Source organism: Larimichthys crocea, chromosome XXI (genome assembly GCF_000972845.2).
Source record: "Larimichthys crocea isolate SSNF chromosome XXI, L_crocea_2.0, whole genome shotgun sequence".
Lineage (NCBI taxonomy): Eukaryota > Metazoa > Chordata > Actinopteri > Sciaenidae > Larimichthys > Larimichthys crocea.
In genome coordinates this window covers 14,718,206-14,737,980 of record NC_040031.1, presented here as the reverse complement: position 1 = coordinate 14,737,980, position 19,775 = coordinate 14,718,206, and the positions used below count along the sequence as shown (strand labels likewise).

The following is a 19,775-nucleotide window of genomic DNA, read 5'->3' as shown; positions in this document are numbered from 1 at the left end:
CAGATGTCATTTATTATGATTATCATTGCCATGTAATGTCCTTAGGTATTGGCAATGTTGAGGTTAGCTCTGCCAAGTTTATGACACGTCCATTATCTTGTGTTCCATTAAGAACTGTCTCTGTCTTTCTGCCATTTGTCAACAGAGCGGAGCAGCTCTCCAGCGTGCAATACACTCTCCCTAAAACAGCAGGGGGTGACAGGGCTGACTTCTGGAGGTTTCGTGGTCTTCGCAGCTCCAAGAGGAACCTGAGAAAGAGCAGGGAGGACTTGTCCTCTCAGCCAGTCCAAACAAAGTTCCCAGCGTATGAAAGAGTTGTACTCAGAGAGGGTGAGCAATCTGGCTTAAGTCGGCTTGCTGACAGTTCTCAGCAAAAATAGACAGTGAAAATGATCTGTTGACAGAGATCACATCATACCAGCAACATGACACCTATCATTTCACTTTAAATGTCTATATTTGCTAAATATGTCACAGATAATTCCAGAATTTCTGTGGACAGAGGCTCTTAATTTGTTAACAATTGGCTTTTATTGTGAAATATTTGCAGAATAAACTCGATGCAGAAAGATACATGGCGCCAGAGCAGCAATGCTGTCCGTGTGGACACTGCACGCATGAGCCGCAGCAGTTCATGCACAGGTGTAAAGCTGCATTCTGAGTCTTTTAATACTTTGATTTTATTGTGCAGCTGGTTTCCTGAGGCCTGTCGTCATATTTGGGCCCATCGCTGATGTTGCTCGAGAAAAACTCGCCCGAGAAGAGCCAGATTTGTTTGAGCTTGCAAGTATGTTTTCATACCTTTTTATATATTACACACACACACACACACACAATGAAAACCTGTTTTCTACATAAATCCTTCTAACCTGATTTTCAGAGAGTGAACCAAGAGACGCAGGAACGGACCAGCGTAGTTCAGGAATCATTCGCCTTCATACCATTAAGCAGATCATTGACCGAGTCAGTATGCCCTCTTTTATTATGTATAATACAGTGTTGACTTTTCCGGTTATTTCCTCACAGACTCCTTTTTCCTGTCTTTATGTCATGAAGGACAAACATGCTGTGTTGGACATCACCCCAAACGCTGTCGACAGGCTGAACTATGCTCAGTGGTACCCGATTGTTGTATTCCTAAATCCTGATAATAAGCAGGGTGTGAAGAACATGAGGACCAGACTGTGTCCAGAGTCCAGGAAGAGCGCCAGGAAGCTCTATGAGAGAGCCATCAAACTGAGGAAGAATAATCACCACCTGTTCACCAGTGAGTGGGCAGAGAGCTTTAAAACACAGTTAATTTCAAATGTATTCTCTCTCTTTTTTTTAATACATTTTATTCTTGATGAAGTGATTCTGAATATTCTCTCCTAGCCACCATCAACTTGAACAATATGAATGACGGCTGGTATGGCGCTCTGAAAGAAACAATCCAGCAACAGCAGAACCAGCTGGTGTGGGTGTCAGAGGGCAAGGTGAGAGACGGGCCTGCTCAGGTTTTTTATTCCGTTTGACTGAACATAATTTTTTTGAGCTCTGACTGAGCAACACACGAGATGACAACTTCTCTGCTCTTCTCAGGCGGACGGCACTACAGAGGACGATTTGGATATCCACGACGACCGTCTGTCCTACCTTTCAGCGCCAGGCAGTGAATACTCCATGTACAGCACGGACAGCCGCCACACTTCTGATTACGAGGACACGGACACGGAGGGTGGCGCGTACACGGACCAGGAGCTGGACGAGACTTTGAACGACGAGGTGGGTCTGCCCACGGAGCCCGCCATCACCCGCTCTTCCGAACCTGTGCGAGAAGACCCGCCTGTAATTCAGGACACCCCTGGTTACCCTGGATACCAGCACCCTGTACAGCCTGAACCAGCCAGTCGAATTGACCCCGCTGGGTTCAAGATGGCCGCTCCGCAACAGGTAAAGTTCTTATATAGCTTTGCAGGCAGGCCTCTTCTGGCTGCGCCTGTCACAGATGGATGTATGGCTAAAAGTATATGACTGCAGAGCACAGGAATAGCTCCTTTGTGTTCAGTGTTGTGTCCTGACCTTTGTTAATATTAAATGTACTGCTAAGTAATAAACATGTTTTAGAAGCTACTGGTACGTTATCTATTCTAACCTGCATTGTCTGGCTGGTGTAAAACTGATTCAATGTAAGGAAGAAGATCATGGTGTTGGGCTGAGCTGTACTTTGTGTGCCCTTGGCAGGCTGTGTTATAAATGTCTCTTAACAATACTTCACAGCAAGATGAGGCTTCTCTGCCCATGCCCTCGTTGCCTCCGACGGTGGTAACGCCCCCTGCTGTTGAGCAGCCTGTACAGCTAGAGGGTATGCACCTAGAGGAGCCGCCTGCTGCAGCCGCAGCTCCTCAGGCTGACTCACTTAGCAGCCCCAGCCCTGCCCCTGAGCTTATTCAGCCCCCACCACCACCACACGAACCCCACCCGTCTGGACCGCCTGGTCCAGAACCAAAGGTACCCGCTGTTTCACCAGCCACTCGGACCGGGCCTGGGCCCCCAGCCTGCTGTTTTAACTGCCTGTCTTCTCGCACATGCTTTCCACTCGCTCTCTGCATGACACGCCCCACACTGTGTGACTCACTGAGCCCACTGTGTGCCTCTGGCTCCCAGAGAAATGTGCGACAGACTAGTCCACATGCACCACAGTGGGCTGGGAGACCAGAAGGACTGGTACATCTGAGTCTTTGACCAGGGTGAAGACATCCACAACCAGCCCTAACTGTTGCCTCTTACTTCCTTTGCATGGCTCCTAATGTTTTTGGGTTCCTTTCAGCTTTAACTCTCTTCTGTAGATGAACAATAGTCGCACACTTACAGTGGCATCTTAGTGGTAGATGTGTCGTCTGTTGTAGTGGCAGTAGTTTGACGTTGCATTAGATGCAAACTGAATGTTGGTTGCATGATGAAAGCTAACCTGCAGACAGTACTCTTGGTAACGATCTCCATCAAGCAATTCTCCCTATGGACCAAAAACTTCCATCAGCACACTGCATTGTGTCTTCTGTTCAGTAGTTTTGTCCCGAGTAGATGCCTTCAAATGACTCTAACCCGATTTGCTGTCTACAGGCTACACATCATATGTTTGAGATGAGGCCTTTCAGAAATGTGCAAATTGCTTAGGGGTTAGTTCACTATTTGTAAAAAAGCGTTAATGTGTAAAACCCAGTTGTGCTCATACAGACTCTTATCATTCTTGAAAGGCATCTTGTCAAACAGGCATTCAGAACTGTTATTGAATAATGGACAAAGGTTTGCTTGTGTAATTGCACTTTAATCGATGTTAAATTGAATGGTAGATTTATTTTCTAATGATTTGGTTAATGTACATGTTCAGTTCCTCAAGGTTTCAGTTTATTTGCCAGTATTGGATTGAATATTGAAGTTATTGTTAACCTGATATTGGGAAAGCATTTTTCCCCCAAACTGCTTTCTGTCCTTTTTAAACATGGCGGTTGTTAAAATCTCAAAATGGCTACGACGATGTGATGGATGTATTCATTTAGTGTTGTTTCTTCACAGATGTACAAGAAAGATCTGTACAATATGGAGGACCCCGTGCGAATCAACCATGGCCTGAAGCAGTCTTTGAGCTACAGTCACCAGCCGCCGTACCAGGACAAACAGCCATACCGCGAATACGACCACCCGCCTTACGGATATGATGGAGGCGGCTACACAGAACCAAAGCCTCACAACACTGACTCTCACCTGCACTACGACAACCGTGTGCCTCATTATAACGAACAGTGGTCCCCCTATGACCAGCAGACCTCGTCCTCTCAGCCCGCAGGGTACCAGCCGGGCCACCAGCAACCCATGGGCTACAGCCCCAGGTCCCCCTACGACGACGGACCAGGGAGGGACTACAGCCCCCCTCAGCCGCGCTACGATGAGGCCCCACCAGTGGGCTATGATGGCAGACGTCACAGTAAACCTGGGCCCATTCGTTACGATGAACCCCCACCTCCACCCCCAGTTAGCTATGACGCCCGCTCTCCTTATGAGGCAGAACCTCACGGCTTCCCCATCAATTCACCTCGATCGCCGGAGCCCCCAAAGCAGTATTACGGTGACTCTGGTCTGAGGCCCACCTACATTCCTGGACCTCCAAACCGGGGCTATAAGCCAGGGATGCACGACCCTATGATAAACTCTGAACCCACGATCCCCCCTCCTCCTCCAAAACCAGAGACCCTCTCGTCGCCAGGTGAACCAGCGATCAGTCCAGGCTCCAAACCTTTCCCTCCCCCGCCCCGGGAAGACCCGGATGAGGACCCGGCCATGAAACCACAGTCGGTGCTCAACAGAGTCAAGATGTTTGAGAATAAACGGTCTGTTTCTATGGACAGGGCTAAAGAAGGAGAGTCATCTGCACTGAGGGTAAGTTCCTAACAGAGCTGTGCAGCTGTCACCTCAATGGGTCAACATTTATGTCAAGGGTGTTACTGTACTGTATTTAGGTGATGGACGAAAGAAATGTAAACACATCGTAACTCTGCATCGTAACCTTGTCACGGTACTTTCCAAATTAAGTCATCCACTTAAAGAGGTAGATTAAAAAAATAGAATAATTAGTAACATAAATCAGTAAAAGGAACTAGAAAATGTAAAAGAAACACGGATAGTGTCCGGTACAAGGTCAGGCGTAGGAGTCTTTGTTAGCTATTCAAACTGATTCTCCTCAGATATTCATGTATTTCAAACTAATAAAGCTTCAAGGAGTTCAAACTTGAGATGCATCGGTCAAAAACTGCAGAACTGCAAGACTTAAAACTGCAACACTTGTGAAATGATCATCTGTTTTGTAATCGCCTGGACTGTGAGAAGTCGGGCAAAGTACTAGACATCTATGTGCATGTGATTCATTCACGTGAACAAAAATCTGGATCAGATGCAAGAAGCACTAAAGAGACACGCACTCTCTTTGCACTTCAGCCTGCAGATGTTCCTAAACCTGTGAGTGCACCTGGCCCAGTCCTCAAAGCCAATTCCCTCAGCAACCTGGAGCAGGAGAAGTCCACCTATAGGTATGTAGTCCTCATTACAGCGCTGCAGGCTGCAGGAGTAGGTGGGTGAAGGACAACCGTGAGATTCTTGCAAAGGCATCTTAGAATTAAGTTATTGTTGCGTGAGCTCCACCTAGTGGACACAAGACACTGTGCATCAAACCAGACCGCAAAAAACACAAAAGGCATGCAGAGGCCGACCAAAACTACCAGTTCTGGATGTCAGCAAGCTCATTAGGAACCTCATTGGCTTGGTTATCCAGATTGTTTTCAAACATACTTGTCATTGAACTCCAGGATATACAAGATGTCTTTATGCAGGCTTCAGGCCAATCATACCGTCTGTCCTTGCTGTTTAAAACTCTGTAGCTGTTTTACTTGTTTCTTTTTGCCTCCTCTGCAGGGCTCCTGAGCCACAGAAGCCCCATACTAAACCTCTGGATGATGTAATGCGTTCCAACCACTATGACCCAGATGAGGATGAGGAGTACTACAGGAAGCAGCTGTCCTACTTTGATCGCCGTAGCTTTGATAGCAAGGCCATGGGCCAACCCAGTCCTGGTATCAACCGCTTCCATGATCTGCCCAAACCGGCTCAGCTGTCTTACCCATACAACAGGTATAACAACACGCCTCACATCATGTGGCTGTATGAAGTTTCAAAGGGGTTTTTTTTTTATTCACACACAATCACAACTCTTGTTTGTGTTTCCCTCCTGCAGAGTTGAGTCTGTAGAGAAGGTGAGTCCGGTGGAGAAACGGTACGAACCCCTGCCCCAAATCAGCCCATCGTCTCAGTATGGGCCGCCCGCACCTGCAGTACCACCCAACACACTGCCCAAGCTCAGCCCCAATGACGGTAAGCTCTCTAACACTCATATTGTGTTAGAGACTAAGGAGTATTTTTATTATCAATCAGTCTTCCAGTTTGTTTTTTAATTAATCTTTTGGTATGTAAAATGTCAGAAACATTCACATCCAAACATTAGCCCAAATTCCAGTTAACAATTACATAAGCCAGCCTCCTAAGTGATTGAATCCTCCTTCGTTTGTTTCTAGCTAACTCCATACCCGAGCCGTTGACCTCACCAAATCCTAAACCTGAGCTGGCAGCTCTCAGGCCACCCAGCAGGGACGAACCCACACCAGGAGGCTACCTGCCCCCGAGGGGCCTGCCCGACAAATCCCCAGTCAACGGCACTGATCCAGCACCCCCAAAGACGCTGCCGACTCCTGCTCCAACCAGCTACAACCGCTACGTCCCCAAGCCGTACACCAGCTCAGCCCGGCCCTTTGAGCGCAAGTTTGAGAGCCCCAAGTTCAACCACAACCTGCTGCCCAATGACACACAGGTGAAGACGGACCTCCTCATTAAGCCCAGTGTGGTGAGCAACAGCGGCGGGAAGCCTCAGCTGTCACCACAGCCTCTGGACCACGACAGTGGCCTGGACACCTTCACACGCACTATGGACAACAGGCCCAAATACCAGCACAATAACATCAACGCCATCCCCAAGGCCATCCCTGTAAGGTACATAGCTCATCAATTTTCAGCAGCAAGTTCTTTGAGGATAATTCCTGAGCTGCGGAAAGACAGAAAGGGACTTGTTTGTTCACAGGGGATTTGTTTTTGTGTCCTCTGCTGTGCATTTATTCTCTGCCAACACTGTTTTGACTGATGATGCTGACTTCTGTGCCTCCGTCCCTCAGCCCCAGCACGCTGGACGATGACGACGAGGACGAAGGGCACACAGTGGTGGCCACCGCCCGAGGGATCTTTAACTGTAACGGAGGCGTCCTGAGCTCCATTGAGACAGGCGTCAGCATCATTATCCCCCAGGGTGCCATCCCTGAGAGCGTGGAGCAGGAGATATACTTCAAGGTGTGCCGGGACAACAGCATCCTGCCCCCCCTCGACAAGGAGAAAGGTCGGTCCCTGAGTTTCTTTACATACTATACAAGTCAAGGAACAGTCAGTGTGCAAATATATAGTGCTGGTGTACTTAAAAAGTTTCAGTAGCACCTTAAATTCGTAGACTTGACAATGTATACTTCACATCGGTGTTGGCAGGCAAAGAAACAAAAGCAAAGGACTCACATATCTTTATGATAAGAAGTATAACCAGGAGATGGAGCAGCCCAAAGGATTATTATTTTAAATTAACATTCAGCACCTGGGGATTGTGGTCATTTAATTAATCTGTCAAGTGAGTGAATAGTTAATTCTCATTCCTAATGAAAGGCTGGCAGCAGCCTCCATTTTGCGTCTCAACTGGGTAACAGATAATCTTGTTTGCTGTTTTAATTCCTGCGTGTTCAATATGTGGAATTTAAATCTTCTTGTCTTGTACAGGAGAAACGCTGCTAAGTCCGCTGGTGATGTGTGGCCCTCATGGACTCAAGTTCCTGAAGCCGGTGGAGCTGCGCTTACCTCACTGTGCGTCAATGACCCCTGATGGTTGGTCTTTTGCTCTAAAATCCTCCGACTCCTCGTCGGGTACGCTGTCCTCTCTCTGTCCTTTTGGGGTCTGTGGGCTGGCTTTGGTGATTTAGAGAGAGTGTCTTGGTGTCTTGAATCATTTTGAGCCATTTCTTCTGTTGTTCCACATTCCCCTCACTTCTTCTTCATGCATGTGCTGTTTGTTGTTTTCTTATCTTCATGCTCGATATATACGCTGCAGAGCCTTTTTTAAATCAAATCTCAGGCTTCCACACAGTTGAAATAAAGAAACATTACAATGCTATGAGAGCTGAACATTTAGTCGATTTAAACATTTGAGTAATTTGACATAAAATTACTAATTCATAAGTAATTGTTAATGTTTTTCTGCAAACGTCGTCCTCTTTCAGCACCTCTGCTGCTTTTCTTTGTTGTATGTGAGTGAACTGAATATCTTTTGGCTTTTTCAATGTTGATCAGACAAAACAAGCAATTTTAAGAGCTCACATTGGCTTCATGAAATCATGATGTCAATCAGTCATTTTTGTGTCTTTTGACCTTTTTATAGACCAAACTGTTAAATAAGACAATAATCACCAGATTAATCTGTAATGAAATTAATAATTAGCTGCACCCATAAACGCCCCAAATTAGATGATTTGAACATCGTGCCCTCCAAGAAAAAGATTCTTTATGAAAGGATTTTTTTAAAAATCCTCTTTTTATAATAGCCTCTATACTGTGACAATAATTTTAACTTAATACATAATGATAATAAGTCAAGATGTAAGATAATCACATTTTTTAGTCAGGGTACTAAACACACGCCTAACTAATGCACGATGTGTGATGATCTTGTCTCTGTGGGTTTATGCGATGAGTTCAGAATCATTAATTAATTAATGTTAACTCACAGGTACTTCACATTATTTTATATGCCACCAAATTAGACTAATGAACATAAATGAGTATGTTATGTAGCAGTATGTCGATGTTTACATCTGACCGCATATGTCTGTGAGATGAACTGCTGCTGTCGTGCTCGTGTGTTGATCAGAGGTCTGAAATGCCCTTTTTCTGTGTAACTGGATTCCAGCTAATTTGGTGGTGAATAAATTCACGTGTGAATTAACTGTGAGTTAAGATTCAATTAAATTAATGATCCATTAAACACGAACCGATCACATAAACTCATGGTGAGCGACAGGACTTCATTCCCTGCACTGATTTATGCATTAAATCATCATATGTAAACATCAGTCGTACGTTTTTATTGAGATTTATTTTATTTACGATGCATCCATCAGAAAGAATATACTGTTCTTCTCCTGTAATTTTAAAGAGGAAGGAAGGAGCTCCAGCAGCTGACATGATGTCTCTATTCCCTGCAGGTGATCCTAAAACCTGGCAGAACAAATCTCTCCCTGGAGACCCAAACTACCTGGTGGGTGCAAACTGTGTGTCTGTGCTCATTGACCACTTCTGAAGAGGGCAACAGCTGGCCTGTTACTGAATGTGATAAACAGGGGACCTTGGTTGCCCCCTGCCGTGCTCCCTCCGCCGTGGCGGGGTGCACAATGCTCAATGAAGTATGAACTTGATGCTCTCACGTTGTTTACTGTGCCCAAAATTTAAGAAAAAAGAAAAGAAAAAACAACACATATACACATACACATACACACACACACACACACAAGGAGAGTCTGAGGAGTCCAGCATCCCCAAGGCTGCACTCTTTGTTTTTTCTTTCATTTTCGTTTCGGTGCTTTCAAGGCTTGCAAAAAATAAAGATTAAAACAAGTTATTTAAACAAAGGAACTGAAGTTGGAATGCATGACCAGTGCCACAGACTGAATAATCTCATTTTGACGTTTTTAGCTCATTTTGTAAAAGGTCAGAGCAGTGCAAGGAGAAAAAAAAGGAGAATTTTGGAAACTTGTTTAATATTGCAAATGGGAATTTTTGCGTATACTGTTTAAAAAAAAGAAAAAAAAAAGAGGAAGAAACACTCACAAACAGCAAAGTTAGTATATGCAAAACTTTTGTTTGTGAGTCCTGTGGTCATGCGTTTCACTCTTGAAGGATCTCTGAGGACTTGAGAAATGCTGAGCCTGACTCATGAAGGAACACGTAGACTTAAAGATGAAAAAAAAAATAAGAAGAAGAATGACAGTTAAGTATTAGTATGAGACGCCCTGTTTGTTCTGACGGGGCTTTCTCTCTCTCTTTAAAACTGATGTTTTGTAGCAATGTTTTACCGTAGATAAATATACTGACTTGATTTTACAAACTCCTGCTGTCTAGAGATCTATGCATGTGCTATGACTCAGGTCCAGAAGCCTGCTACTACTAAGTTCAACACATGAAAATCCCATCGTACACTGCAAGCAGTGATGCCTTATCTGCATATTAACTTTTCAGTGAAACTTTAAAAACATCGGATCCTTCAGTTATAGCGATCACTACGGAAGATAAAGTTGTCTCTGCATTTTTCTCATAAACAGTGAACTTGGATTTAGCACACGAGAATAATTGAGGCTGATGAAAAGGTATGCTTTCTTTTACTGCTATGCATATGAAGTCTGAGGAAATACAAAAAAAGCTAGAAGATGTTTAAAATTGTGGCTGTACATATTGCTAGTATATGGCCTTGGTTCTCTGTAAATGAACTTTTGTACATCTTTGTTATTTTGTATAAAAGAGAAAACGTTTGTTTAAAAAAGAGAAAGCGGTTACATGGGTTATGTTTGTATTCTGGTTATACCCCTGAGCCTTGGAACTGACATAAGCAGTAATAAGTCCGACTTTTCTACCAACATATACACACACACACACACTACTTAAGGCATTTTTAACAGTCAGAAAACTTTTTATTCTTATTTACAAAATAGAGAAGTGCTTGGTTTAAATGATTTTAAAAGATGTACTTGAGGGGGTCTGCTGTGAAGAGTGGTCCCTTCCTTTATTTGTGATACTGGATGCTGTATTGTGTGCCCTGAAATGTATTTTTGTACTAATAGACAATTTATTATGGCACATCAGTACTATTTTCTTTTGATATGATAACACTGCTTCAACCCAACAGTAGTTTATTTTCCCGTGTGGCTGACATTCTTTTTATTTATTTTGATTTTTCTTGGGTTCGACTTTATTTTCCCCTCCTTTGCAACACATTTCTAAGTATACCACTGTATTAATAAATAAATTCATTTTTAAAGTAACTGCTCCTCGCGTTAGTGTGTTTATATCGATCCAAACATCCAGATGTTCTACACATCGACACAGCCAGACTGCGTCTCTGCCAAAGATTCCTCTGTGGGAGTTGTGAAGTTGGCGTTTGTATTGTCAGCATGCTTGATTTACGTTTTTCTACCATCACAGCTGCTCCCCACTTCTAAAATCAGTAAACTGAGCTGTCAGCTGGATTATTCTGCACACACAAATGTAAGTGTGTTGCAGATGGTCTTAATTTAGAGACGGTGGTTCGCACCCTGTTAGTTTATTTACCACAACTGCATTTTCTGTTCCTGAAAATGAATTTCCTGGTGTTTTTGTCTTAATTTGGCCTCATCTGGTTCACTGGCTGTACTGGGTCAGTGGTTTTGTAAAACATCCCATCCAGACATATTTTAAGACACACACATGGTTTCCAGTTTATTAGGTACACCAAGCTAAAACGAATGTACTCTAACACAACAGTCCTGCAGTGAAGCCTACTTTGATGAAGGTTATAATGTTTCAACAGTTTTAGTGAGTTGATGATTCTGTTTTGACAATTTCAGAAGCTGCTGTTAGATTATAAACACCTGTCATTACAATGCACCACAAACCTCTGAAATTCATGTTCATGGATAGCTTCTAACCCAAAGGTCATGACAAAAAAAATCATACTGAGATTTAAAATGAGCACAGAAAACTTCTTGTGTCAAACTCTGCACAGTAAAACTCAAACATTCAAGTTAATGAACAATAAAAAATAAAAATAAAACATTTGTGTCATAGAGGAGACTTTAACTTTAGGCAACATTACAAATGTCAACTTTCACTTACTTTCTGAAACCAGCTGATTTTGACATTTTTGCTACATTTGTCGCATGCCTAAACTTGTGACCAAGTATCATTTTATGTCAAAGGTTGCTCAACCAATGGCCATCAGTCAAAAAGTTGCTCAACAATATCACTTGAGGGTAAAATACCCTACCTCACATATCTTTACACGGGTATGTGCCTGTTCTACACACAAGCTGATAAAGACTGGCTGTACACAACATCTGTGCAAAGGTTCACTGATAAACCCACCACAGATCGTACTAAATGTGACGTAACTAAGTTGAATATCCCAAGTTAATGTACAACTGTGTAATATCTGACCTTTTTTTTTTATCTTTATTTTTTTTAGTATCATCTGTCTAATGCAACAAAAGCTCAAGAGAAGATTTTGGCTTAAAAATGAAAATTTAAATGCTACATCATTGACATGCCTTATCTGGCTTATCACAATTTAAGAGTCACAACCAGAGTTGAATTATTAAAAACACAATCATGGCAGTAAGATCACATACTGTCTGCATTATGAAATACAAAAACTATAGGGATCCACAGTAGTTGTGTTAATTAAAAAAAGTGGTCTCCTTAACCGTTATGTAATGTTTCAAAGTCAGTCTGGTCCCTGAGATTAGTTGATTGTTAAAAGATCCGTGGATAAGCTGCTATGCTGTAAACAAACGGGTCGTCTGGCTCACTGACTACTTAAAAGTTTCCGTGTTAGAGTTTTATTTCCCTAGAAGCGATCGCTCTGTAGATGTCCTCAGTCATGGGGATGTACGTCTTTTTCTCAGGATCTAAAAAGTACAAAGAATCTTGGATGTGAGCTGGGTTGAATCCCTCCTCCACCAACCTCACTTTCTTCATCTTGAACGTCCCCGTCATCTCCAGGCACGCCTACGAAACACATATCGTGAATTTTAGTTTAGTCAGTTTTGTCCTTTTTACTTGTTTTTTTTCCCCCTTTTATAATATGCTATAATCAAAAATAAACATTACCAAGTACAAGTACCAGCCAGTACAAGCTTTGTAAAAAAAAACAAGAAGTAACATCAGTGATGCACCACAGATACTCACCACAGCCTGACAACCGGATCAGGCCAGAGATCACAGAGGTTTCATCGTCAGTGTCTTCATAAATTCAGTGTGTTTCTCTACATTCATTCCCTTTTAACCACAGTGCTCTCATGTCCTCATGTTAAACTATATGAGATGATCTGTGTGATATCTGAAGAAGCAGAAATATAAGGTGTGCCTTTGACTGGTCACAATAAAACTCCAAAATGAGCAGATTTATATTAAAAAATACATTTATTAGGCACTGAAGCATGGCTACTACACCAAAAAGGGCATAGTTGTGTTTTGCCTGAGAGGCAAAATCCAGGGCAAAAATATCTGAAAATTACTCACTACTGCTTGTACAGCTTAAACACTGGCAGTGCATGGTTTTAACTTATGCGCTCAGATGTTCTCCCATCTGGACTTTGACGGTGGGACAGTAAGAGGACACGGTCCAGTGGTGTCTTAGTGAATGAACTTAAATAAGAAATGGGAGCGGAACAAAAATAGGATTTTTGGAAATTACACTCTTGGGTATCTAGAGAGAAGATGTCAGATCAGTACATCCCTTTAGTGCATTACACGACAATTAAAGTTTTAGTAAAACTCTGACCTGAACTGAGCGAAGTGGTAAAGAAATGTACAAATGAGGTGTGATCAGAGGAAATCAAAGAAAAGCCTTCGAAAATAAGTGCAGCAATAATGCTCAGGTCCAAGTGACACAAGGCTGCAGGCAGACATTATATGAAAATGTCTTTTTACCTGAATCCTGATGAATCGAGGTCTTGCGTAAGCTGGGAGGTAGTTGGCGACCTGCTTGTAGGTGCCTGAACAGTCAAATGCTTCTCCTTCTTTCAAAATGACAGCTGCCATGCCGATCCGCCCCTCATGACCTGATCAGATAATAAAATTAAAAACAAGTACAGAATACAGTGTTTTGCGTTCAACTTCCTCATCCATACAAAATGGCAGGCTTATTATTTCTTTTTACCTTCAACTTTAACACCGTAGACGTTTGCCTCCAAAATGCAAGGAGCCATTGTGAGAATGTCTGCAACCTCTGACGTGGCAACGTTCTCTCCTTTCCATCTGCGGCAACAAAAAAGCAAACACAAGTCAAACATGTCATCCCCCAGGGTCAGCAACATATCTTGGAAAGACATCTTATGATGAATAAATTCCAGAGCCATCCAAACTCAGAGTTTGTGACCTTTCAGATCTGGTATATCTGCAAGATCTGATCTTTTATCATTAAAATAAATTTACATTTCATGCAGCTATGATGCCATATGTCTGAAAATTTAGACATTGTCCACACTAGCTGTCTAAATCTGAACCACCCATACTGAAAAAACTGACCAAAAGGAAAAGATTCACTTCTCCATGTCCGCATATTAAACTTTAGCTCTGTGTCCTTTTAAAGAATCCCAAATCAAAAAACAAGTGCCTAGTTCTCTTATCCAAAACTTCACAAGCATGAAACATTATTATATGAGTCACTTGCCTGAAAGTGTCGCCAACTCTGTCCTGAAAGTACACAAACTTTTCGTGATCGAGCCGCAGCAAATCTCCAGTGTTGAAGTACAAGTCGCCTTTTTTCAACACGTCGCGAAGCCTCTTCTTCTCAGTCTGTTGCTGGTTGCCAGCGTAGCCAATAAAAGGAGACCTCTGAGTAATCTTTCCCACCAAAAGTCCAGTCTCACCTGATGAAAAAAGACACATGAAAAATGTCCATCAGTTCCCCCTTTGAGGCTTCAAGTCTTTGAGTTGTCAACCAGCAATCCAAAGCCTGGCTGCATTTAATTTACAACAATTAAAACTGGTTAAAGAAGTCACATCTTCATCGCTGAAAAGCTGGAACCAGTTATCAACACAGTTGTCCATTTGATTTCAATCAACTAATCAAGAGACAACAAAGAACTGCTGCTCCTCACTCAAAGACAGAGGAATAAGACAGTACAGGTGTTACACGGGTAGATTCAAGGTATTACTGACTCACCTGGGGATACCTCGATGCACAGACCCTCAGAGTTCCTGACAGGCTCCTCCTTCTCAATGTTAAACTTGATCAAAGTGTAGGGGAAGAAAAACTAGAAAGAAGAAAAGATGGAAAATATGTTGTTTCAGCTCATGGGACACTGATTGGTCCATTTCCACTGTGCTCAGATCGTGTGATCTTGTGAGTCCAGCTGCCTCCCATGGTTACCTCTACTCACCTTGTGGACAAAATTGACTCGTCCCACTGCACCGATCTTAGACGTGTAATTGATGAAGCCGATGTTTCCCTCCGTGGCAGCGTACAGCTCTCTGACTTTAATGTTCCCGAAGCGATTCAGAAACTCGGTCCAAATGTCTGTGCGGACTCCGTTGCCGATGGCGATCCTCACTCCGTGGTTCTTCTCATTGTCTTTCTGCAAAGAGTCGACTCAGAATCAAAAACAGAAACATGCAATGCTTCATAGCTCCTATCACTTTATTAATCGAGTTGGTCAGGATTCCTTTTTACCTTGGGTGTGTTGCAGAGGTAGCGCATAGTTTCACCAATGTACTGCATCACTGTTATGTTATACTTCCTGCAGTCGTCCCAGAACTGAGAGGCAGAGAACTTCCTCCTCAGAAAAATTGTCATACCTGAAATTAACGTCATATAAAAACAGCCTTTATTCTTAAGTTTCCAAACCAGGTGTGGGAATGCTTTTGTCCTTGCTCTCATGAAAAGATTCAAGAGATTACCTCTCTCGATGCCTCCGACCATCCCGATAAGGAAGCCTGCACTGTGATAGAGAGGCAGATTGATGTAGAAGATGTCTTCCGACGTGACTCCACATGCCGCCTGGATGAAGGAGGCGGCCAAAACCCTCTCATGAGTGACAACAGCTGCTTTAGGCAAACCTGCGAAGGTCAAAGAATAATAAATCACCTCAGATATATACAGTTATTCCCAGTTCGTTATTCCAGTTCCCCCTGTTTTTACACCCTCTAACTTTACTCTTCTGGCACTTTCGGTGAGGTAAGGTGATCACATGTTGATGTTTACAGCTTGTGGCACTGCCACAAGTAAAAAGTCATTTCTCGCAAACACTCCTGTTGACCTTCCAAACAGAAATGTGTTACTTTGTGTTTTCCACCATGCTGACCGCAGCCACTGTTTATCTGCAGTCTACAGTGTTTCATATTTGAGGGTGATGTCAATTACAGAATTATCACAGTATCAGAATGAGTACATCAAATATGTTGGTATCTACAGACGTTCCTCAGAGAGGGTCAGAGTGTACAATGCACTGGCAGAAAAAATACTGAACGTCTTCTTCCTAACCTGCTACTATTATTACAGTAAACAAAGTTAAAATATCTTGCACGTATGAACACTTTTTACAGAGAACTTTGTACCTCTTTAAGCTGAGTTTCCTCTCAAATCTCTCTCTAAATGAGTTGAGACAGGCACCCTAAAAGAATCTAATGTCCATGCTCATTGGTGCAAATGCACTGGATACATTTTTAGATCTCTCTGTATGTATGCAATAAAAATGTAACGGTACCACAAGCTAAATCCTCCAAGACGACCATAAAGGTGAAGCAACGCCTCTTCAAAACTTTTTCCACACAAACTGAGCGTTATAAACCTCCATAAAGGTAGCCTGCATTTCTTTTAGCTTGTTTCTCCTAATAAACTGACACTTATGTGTTTTTTTCCATGGCACTTTCTCCGTAGATGTTTCAGAGGAGTTTTGTACCTGTAGTGCCTGACGTGTAGATGTACAGAGCAGTACTCCTGATGTGGATGTTGGCTCTGAGGTCCCGGGACAGCGGCTGATCTGAGGCCTGTGAGATCTTGTCAGATAAAGTGTTTATGCCCTGTATGCTGCAGGCCTCTGACAGGAGGTACACGCTGATACCCTGCTCTGTCAGCGTCGGGAGGACCTCCTCCACAGCGTCCTGCAGCTCTGCAAACACAAAAGGCATTCAGCTCTCTCCACAACATGTAAAGTGCTTTGTTGCGTAACGCAGCACATGTAGGCCTCTATCGTGTTACTTCAGGTCCCATGGGGATATGAGCACATGGTGCAAGGGGTTCAGCCCAAATGTATGCATTTCCCAGTGGTGAAATTCGACCGCCAAAATGGGAGTGCAGAGAAGTTTTCAGAGTGCAATGTCCGTTTTGTTTGTTCCCCCGAATGAACTGAATGCACGCTGACTGAAACCATGTGAGAAAGAGAGCGGATTAAACCATTGTTCCTAATAACATTTGTTGAGAAAGCGGTCGGATAATGGATATGACGCCTAAACTGTCCTGGCAAACATTTCTTCTAGGATCTACCTTCTAAGAAATGTTTACTGCTTCAAGAGAGTTTGGTTGGAATCAACAGATCAGAGGAGAAATAAAACAAATGTTTTATTGTAAATAAAACTTTAAAAATATTTCTTAGATAACCGTTGGGTTATCTAAAACCCCAACCCTGTGGAGATTAGGACAGGATGATATCATTATTATCAGCTGTTGTCTTACTATATAGTCATACTGTGATGATGAGATATTCAGGTTGTTTACTCTTGTATCGCACAAATGTTTGAGGACTTACATTATACCACATAAATAAATGCTGGTTTCTTAAAACAATAAATAAAACCTGCTCGATGCATTTCAGTTTTTATCCTGTTCATTTTGTCCATACTTCTCTCCTCCAGTAACAAATTACTCATTAACAGCCTTTAAATGGTAAAACTTGTTAATAAAGGCTGATTAACAATGTCAGAGTTTTCTCAACTAACCTAGAATTACTTGTAGCCTGATAGAAGAAAACTTAGATCTGTTAATTAAGTTTAAATAGCAGTACAGAGCATACCTACAGTATAAACTGCATTTTAACGTTGCATCTGGTGCCAGGTCGTCCCCGTACTTTAAAGCAACATGATGTATGATCCAGTATATTTTGTGATTTGTCGCCTCCAGTTTCTGGTCCGGTTGCTGTTATAAATATGGACTGTACGCATGCTTTTGTTGGTAGTGGTGTGTGATCGTACCTGGAGAGTGATAATGGCAGAAGCACCATTCATCCTATTTCAGGATCACATAACTTTGATGCCACACTGTTATTTATTTATTATTCTAAGGCTAGTAATGTTGTTTTAAATACTCTTGGATAGTTTAATCTACGGCAACCAAGGTTGGACTTCCAAACAGGCAAAGTGGGCACAGATTCACTGTGTGGCAATCAGTCCAAGCAACTGTAGATTAATGTGGTTATATCTAAGTATGTTCTGTTAATGGGTAATAGCCACCATTAAAGCAAACTACAAACTGAAATGACAAGAACATTAAGGCAGGTGACGTCAAATCAAATCAAATCAAATACGTTATGTATAAATTGCATATCTACATTACCTGCATGGTACATACAGAATGTATGTATGTACACAATGAATGTATTTAATTAGTAAGTGTAAGTAGTAGTGTTCAGATACTTTCTTAAAGAACCAATACAAAAAAGGAAAATACCAAATACAGATATTTAAAATCCTACTTGAGTAAAAGAAGATTATCAGATTATCATCATGTTATTATTCACTGTATGATATTATTAGATTAATACAGCTGCATTCATGCATGAGCAGCATTTAAATGTTGTAGCTGGTTGAGCTGGACCTACTTCTAACTACTTTATTTGTTTTTTCCCCCTGTGAATCCCAAAATAGGTAGATATCACAAGATTCGTGAAATGATTCACGATTAAAAACTCTGCTGTTAATTTTCTACCCGTTCTCTAAACTTTGTTTTTGTGTTTGACCTTTTCGGACCTTGAAAAGTAAGTTATACATGAAACCATATTAAAAGTGTCTTTGTTGGAGCTGGTAACAGCTCATATCAGCCATCATGAGCATGATGAGGAGGAGCTCCAACTACACGCTGCATGTGTGTGGAGTCATAAGCCAGAAAGTTTGAGAACCACTGCTTTGATTTGAATATGCTGTATTTTATTATCCTATGTTAAATCTTAATCTGCACTTGATAAATCCAGATCCAAATTAATTTAATGGAGTGCAATGATTTCCTCTGAAATAGTGAAGTAGAATAGAAACACTTAAGTCTAGTACAACTACCTCTAAAGTACAGTAAAAGTAATTCCCACTACTGGAAGCTGCACAAAATGGACATAGTACTGGAAGAGTCAGTATCTCATAGTTGCACTTTGAACTTTGCACTCATGTGGGTAACAGGAATACTGCCGGAGGCCACACAGAGTTGCAGACCCCCCCTCATGTCTTACCTGCAGAGGCGATGATCACTTTGGCCCCACAGCAGGAGAAACAGTGCAACAGAGACTTGGATCTTATGTTAAAGTTAAGCAGAGCTGCTGGACAGCCCAGCTTGGTCAAACCGAGCCAAATCCATATGTAACTGGGTTCGTTGGCTAGAAATAAGGCGACAGTGTCCCCCTCCTTCAGCCGGGCTGCAGCCTGCAGAGCTCTGGCCACCTTGTTGCTCTGTTTATCCACCTCTCCATAGGAATACTCCCGACCCTCAAAGTGTACAAATGTCTTAGCGGGGTGCCTCTTCACTCTATCCAAGAAGCAGTCCAAGATGCTGTAAAAAGGTTTGTTTTTCTTGTATTTGACGAGCCTGATACCAAGTTGAATACTCCTCATGATGTACGCGAAGTCCTCGCCAAAGTAAGGGAAACATGCCCTGAGGAATGACAGGGACAGGATGGCCAGTCCGACCAAAACAGTGAACCAGAAGTACATTTTGCAGAGCTCACAACACTGCAGACATGTGTCAGTGAAAGCTTCCAGAGGGAGGAATAATGCAGCTCCCTGATATTTGTGACAAAGTTCATCCCCTCAGCTCTGGGCGGTGCTCAGCTCCGACCTGATCCCTCCTTCACTGCGGAATGTTTGAGTTGCCAGGTCTGTTCTTTCTTCAAACACTCAAAACTATTTATTTATTTATTTATTTTATCAATTTCATTGCGTAATCATGTCATTCTCACGTCTATCTGTTGCGCAAGACTTCAAACAAAAGTGATTAAATAACATGACAAACATGCGACACCTCCAGGATGTGGCCATTAACTGCAGTTCATTTCCTGCTCTGTTTTTCTTTAAGGACATAAAGTGCCAGTGGGAGCATGCAGACTGAAATCCACTCATGTATTTTTAACACACAAAAAAGTCATAAACAAATAAAGTGG

At 42.4% G+C, this 19,775-nt stretch overlaps 2 protein-coding genes across 12 annotated transcripts in view; one reads left to right on the top strand and one right to left on the bottom strand.

Moving 5' to 3' along the window:
- The window catches only part of tjp1b (tight junction protein 1b), a 53,221-nt gene extending 43,737 nt beyond the window's left edge, over positions 1-9,484 (top strand). For 6 of the 11 annotated variants that reach the window (XM_019269256.2, XM_019269254.2, XM_019269255.2 and 3 more), the window contains 15 exons: positions 146-330; positions 692-787; positions 881-963; positions 1,057-1,267; positions 1,375-1,475; positions 1,582-1,932; positions 2,260-2,490; positions 3,556-4,416; positions 4,972-5,063; positions 5,446-5,661; positions 5,765-5,901; positions 6,102-6,573; positions 6,753-6,970; positions 7,396-7,539; positions 8,874-9,484. In XM_019269256.2, coding sequence (XP_019124801.2) covers positions 146-330; positions 692-787; positions 881-963; positions 1,057-1,267; positions 1,375-1,475; positions 1,582-1,932; positions 2,260-2,490; positions 3,556-4,416; positions 4,972-5,063; positions 5,446-5,661; positions 5,765-5,901; positions 6,102-6,573; positions 6,753-6,970; positions 7,396-7,539; positions 8,874-8,968 — 3,493 coding nt within the window. In that variant the 3' untranslated portion in view covers positions 8,969-9,484. The remainder of the gene's footprint in view (positions 1-145; positions 331-691; positions 788-880; positions 964-1,056; positions 1,268-1,374; positions 1,476-1,581; positions 1,933-2,259; positions 2,491-3,555; positions 4,417-4,971; positions 5,064-5,445; positions 5,662-5,764; positions 5,902-6,101; positions 6,574-6,752; positions 6,971-7,395; positions 7,540-8,873) is intronic. The other 5 variants (XM_019269263.2, XM_019269258.2, XM_027272949.1 and 2 more) reach the window with 3 other exon arrangements.
- Positions 9,485-11,123: 1,639 nt separating this feature from the next.
- Positions 11,124-19,443, bottom strand: slc27a2 (solute carrier family 27 member 2). Its single transcript, XM_010757234.3, has 10 exons — positions 18,852-19,443; positions 16,320-16,529; positions 15,319-15,477; positions 15,092-15,216; positions 14,802-14,996; positions 14,585-14,675; positions 14,090-14,288; positions 13,577-13,674; positions 13,348-13,478; positions 11,124-12,423 (listed from the first exon to the last, which is right to left on the bottom strand). Exons 1-10 carry the CDS (start codon positions 19,327-19,329, stop codon positions 12,247-12,249), a joined length of 1,863 nt encoding a protein of 620 aa, XP_010755536.2. The 5' UTR covers positions 19,330-19,443; the 3' UTR covers positions 11,124-12,246.
- Positions 19,444-19,775: the final 332 nt, after the last annotated feature.

What these genes read in the sequence shown, in the direction of transcription:
- slc27a2 (XM_010757234.3), bottom strand. Translation starts at nt 19,329, where the DNA reads ATGTACTTCTGGTTCACTGTTTTGGTCGGACTGGCCATCCTGTCCCTG. An exon ending in GGTCGGAGGCATCGAGAGAG is followed by an intron (nt 15,217 to 15,318) that starts GTAATCTCTTGA and finishes CGTTAATTTCAG; the next exon opens with GTATGACAATTTTTCTGAGG. An exon ending in GTGCATCGAGGTATCCCCAG is followed by an intron (nt 14,289 to 14,584) that starts GTGAGTCAGTAA and finishes TTTTTTCATCAG; the next exon opens with GTGAGACTGGACTTTTGGTG.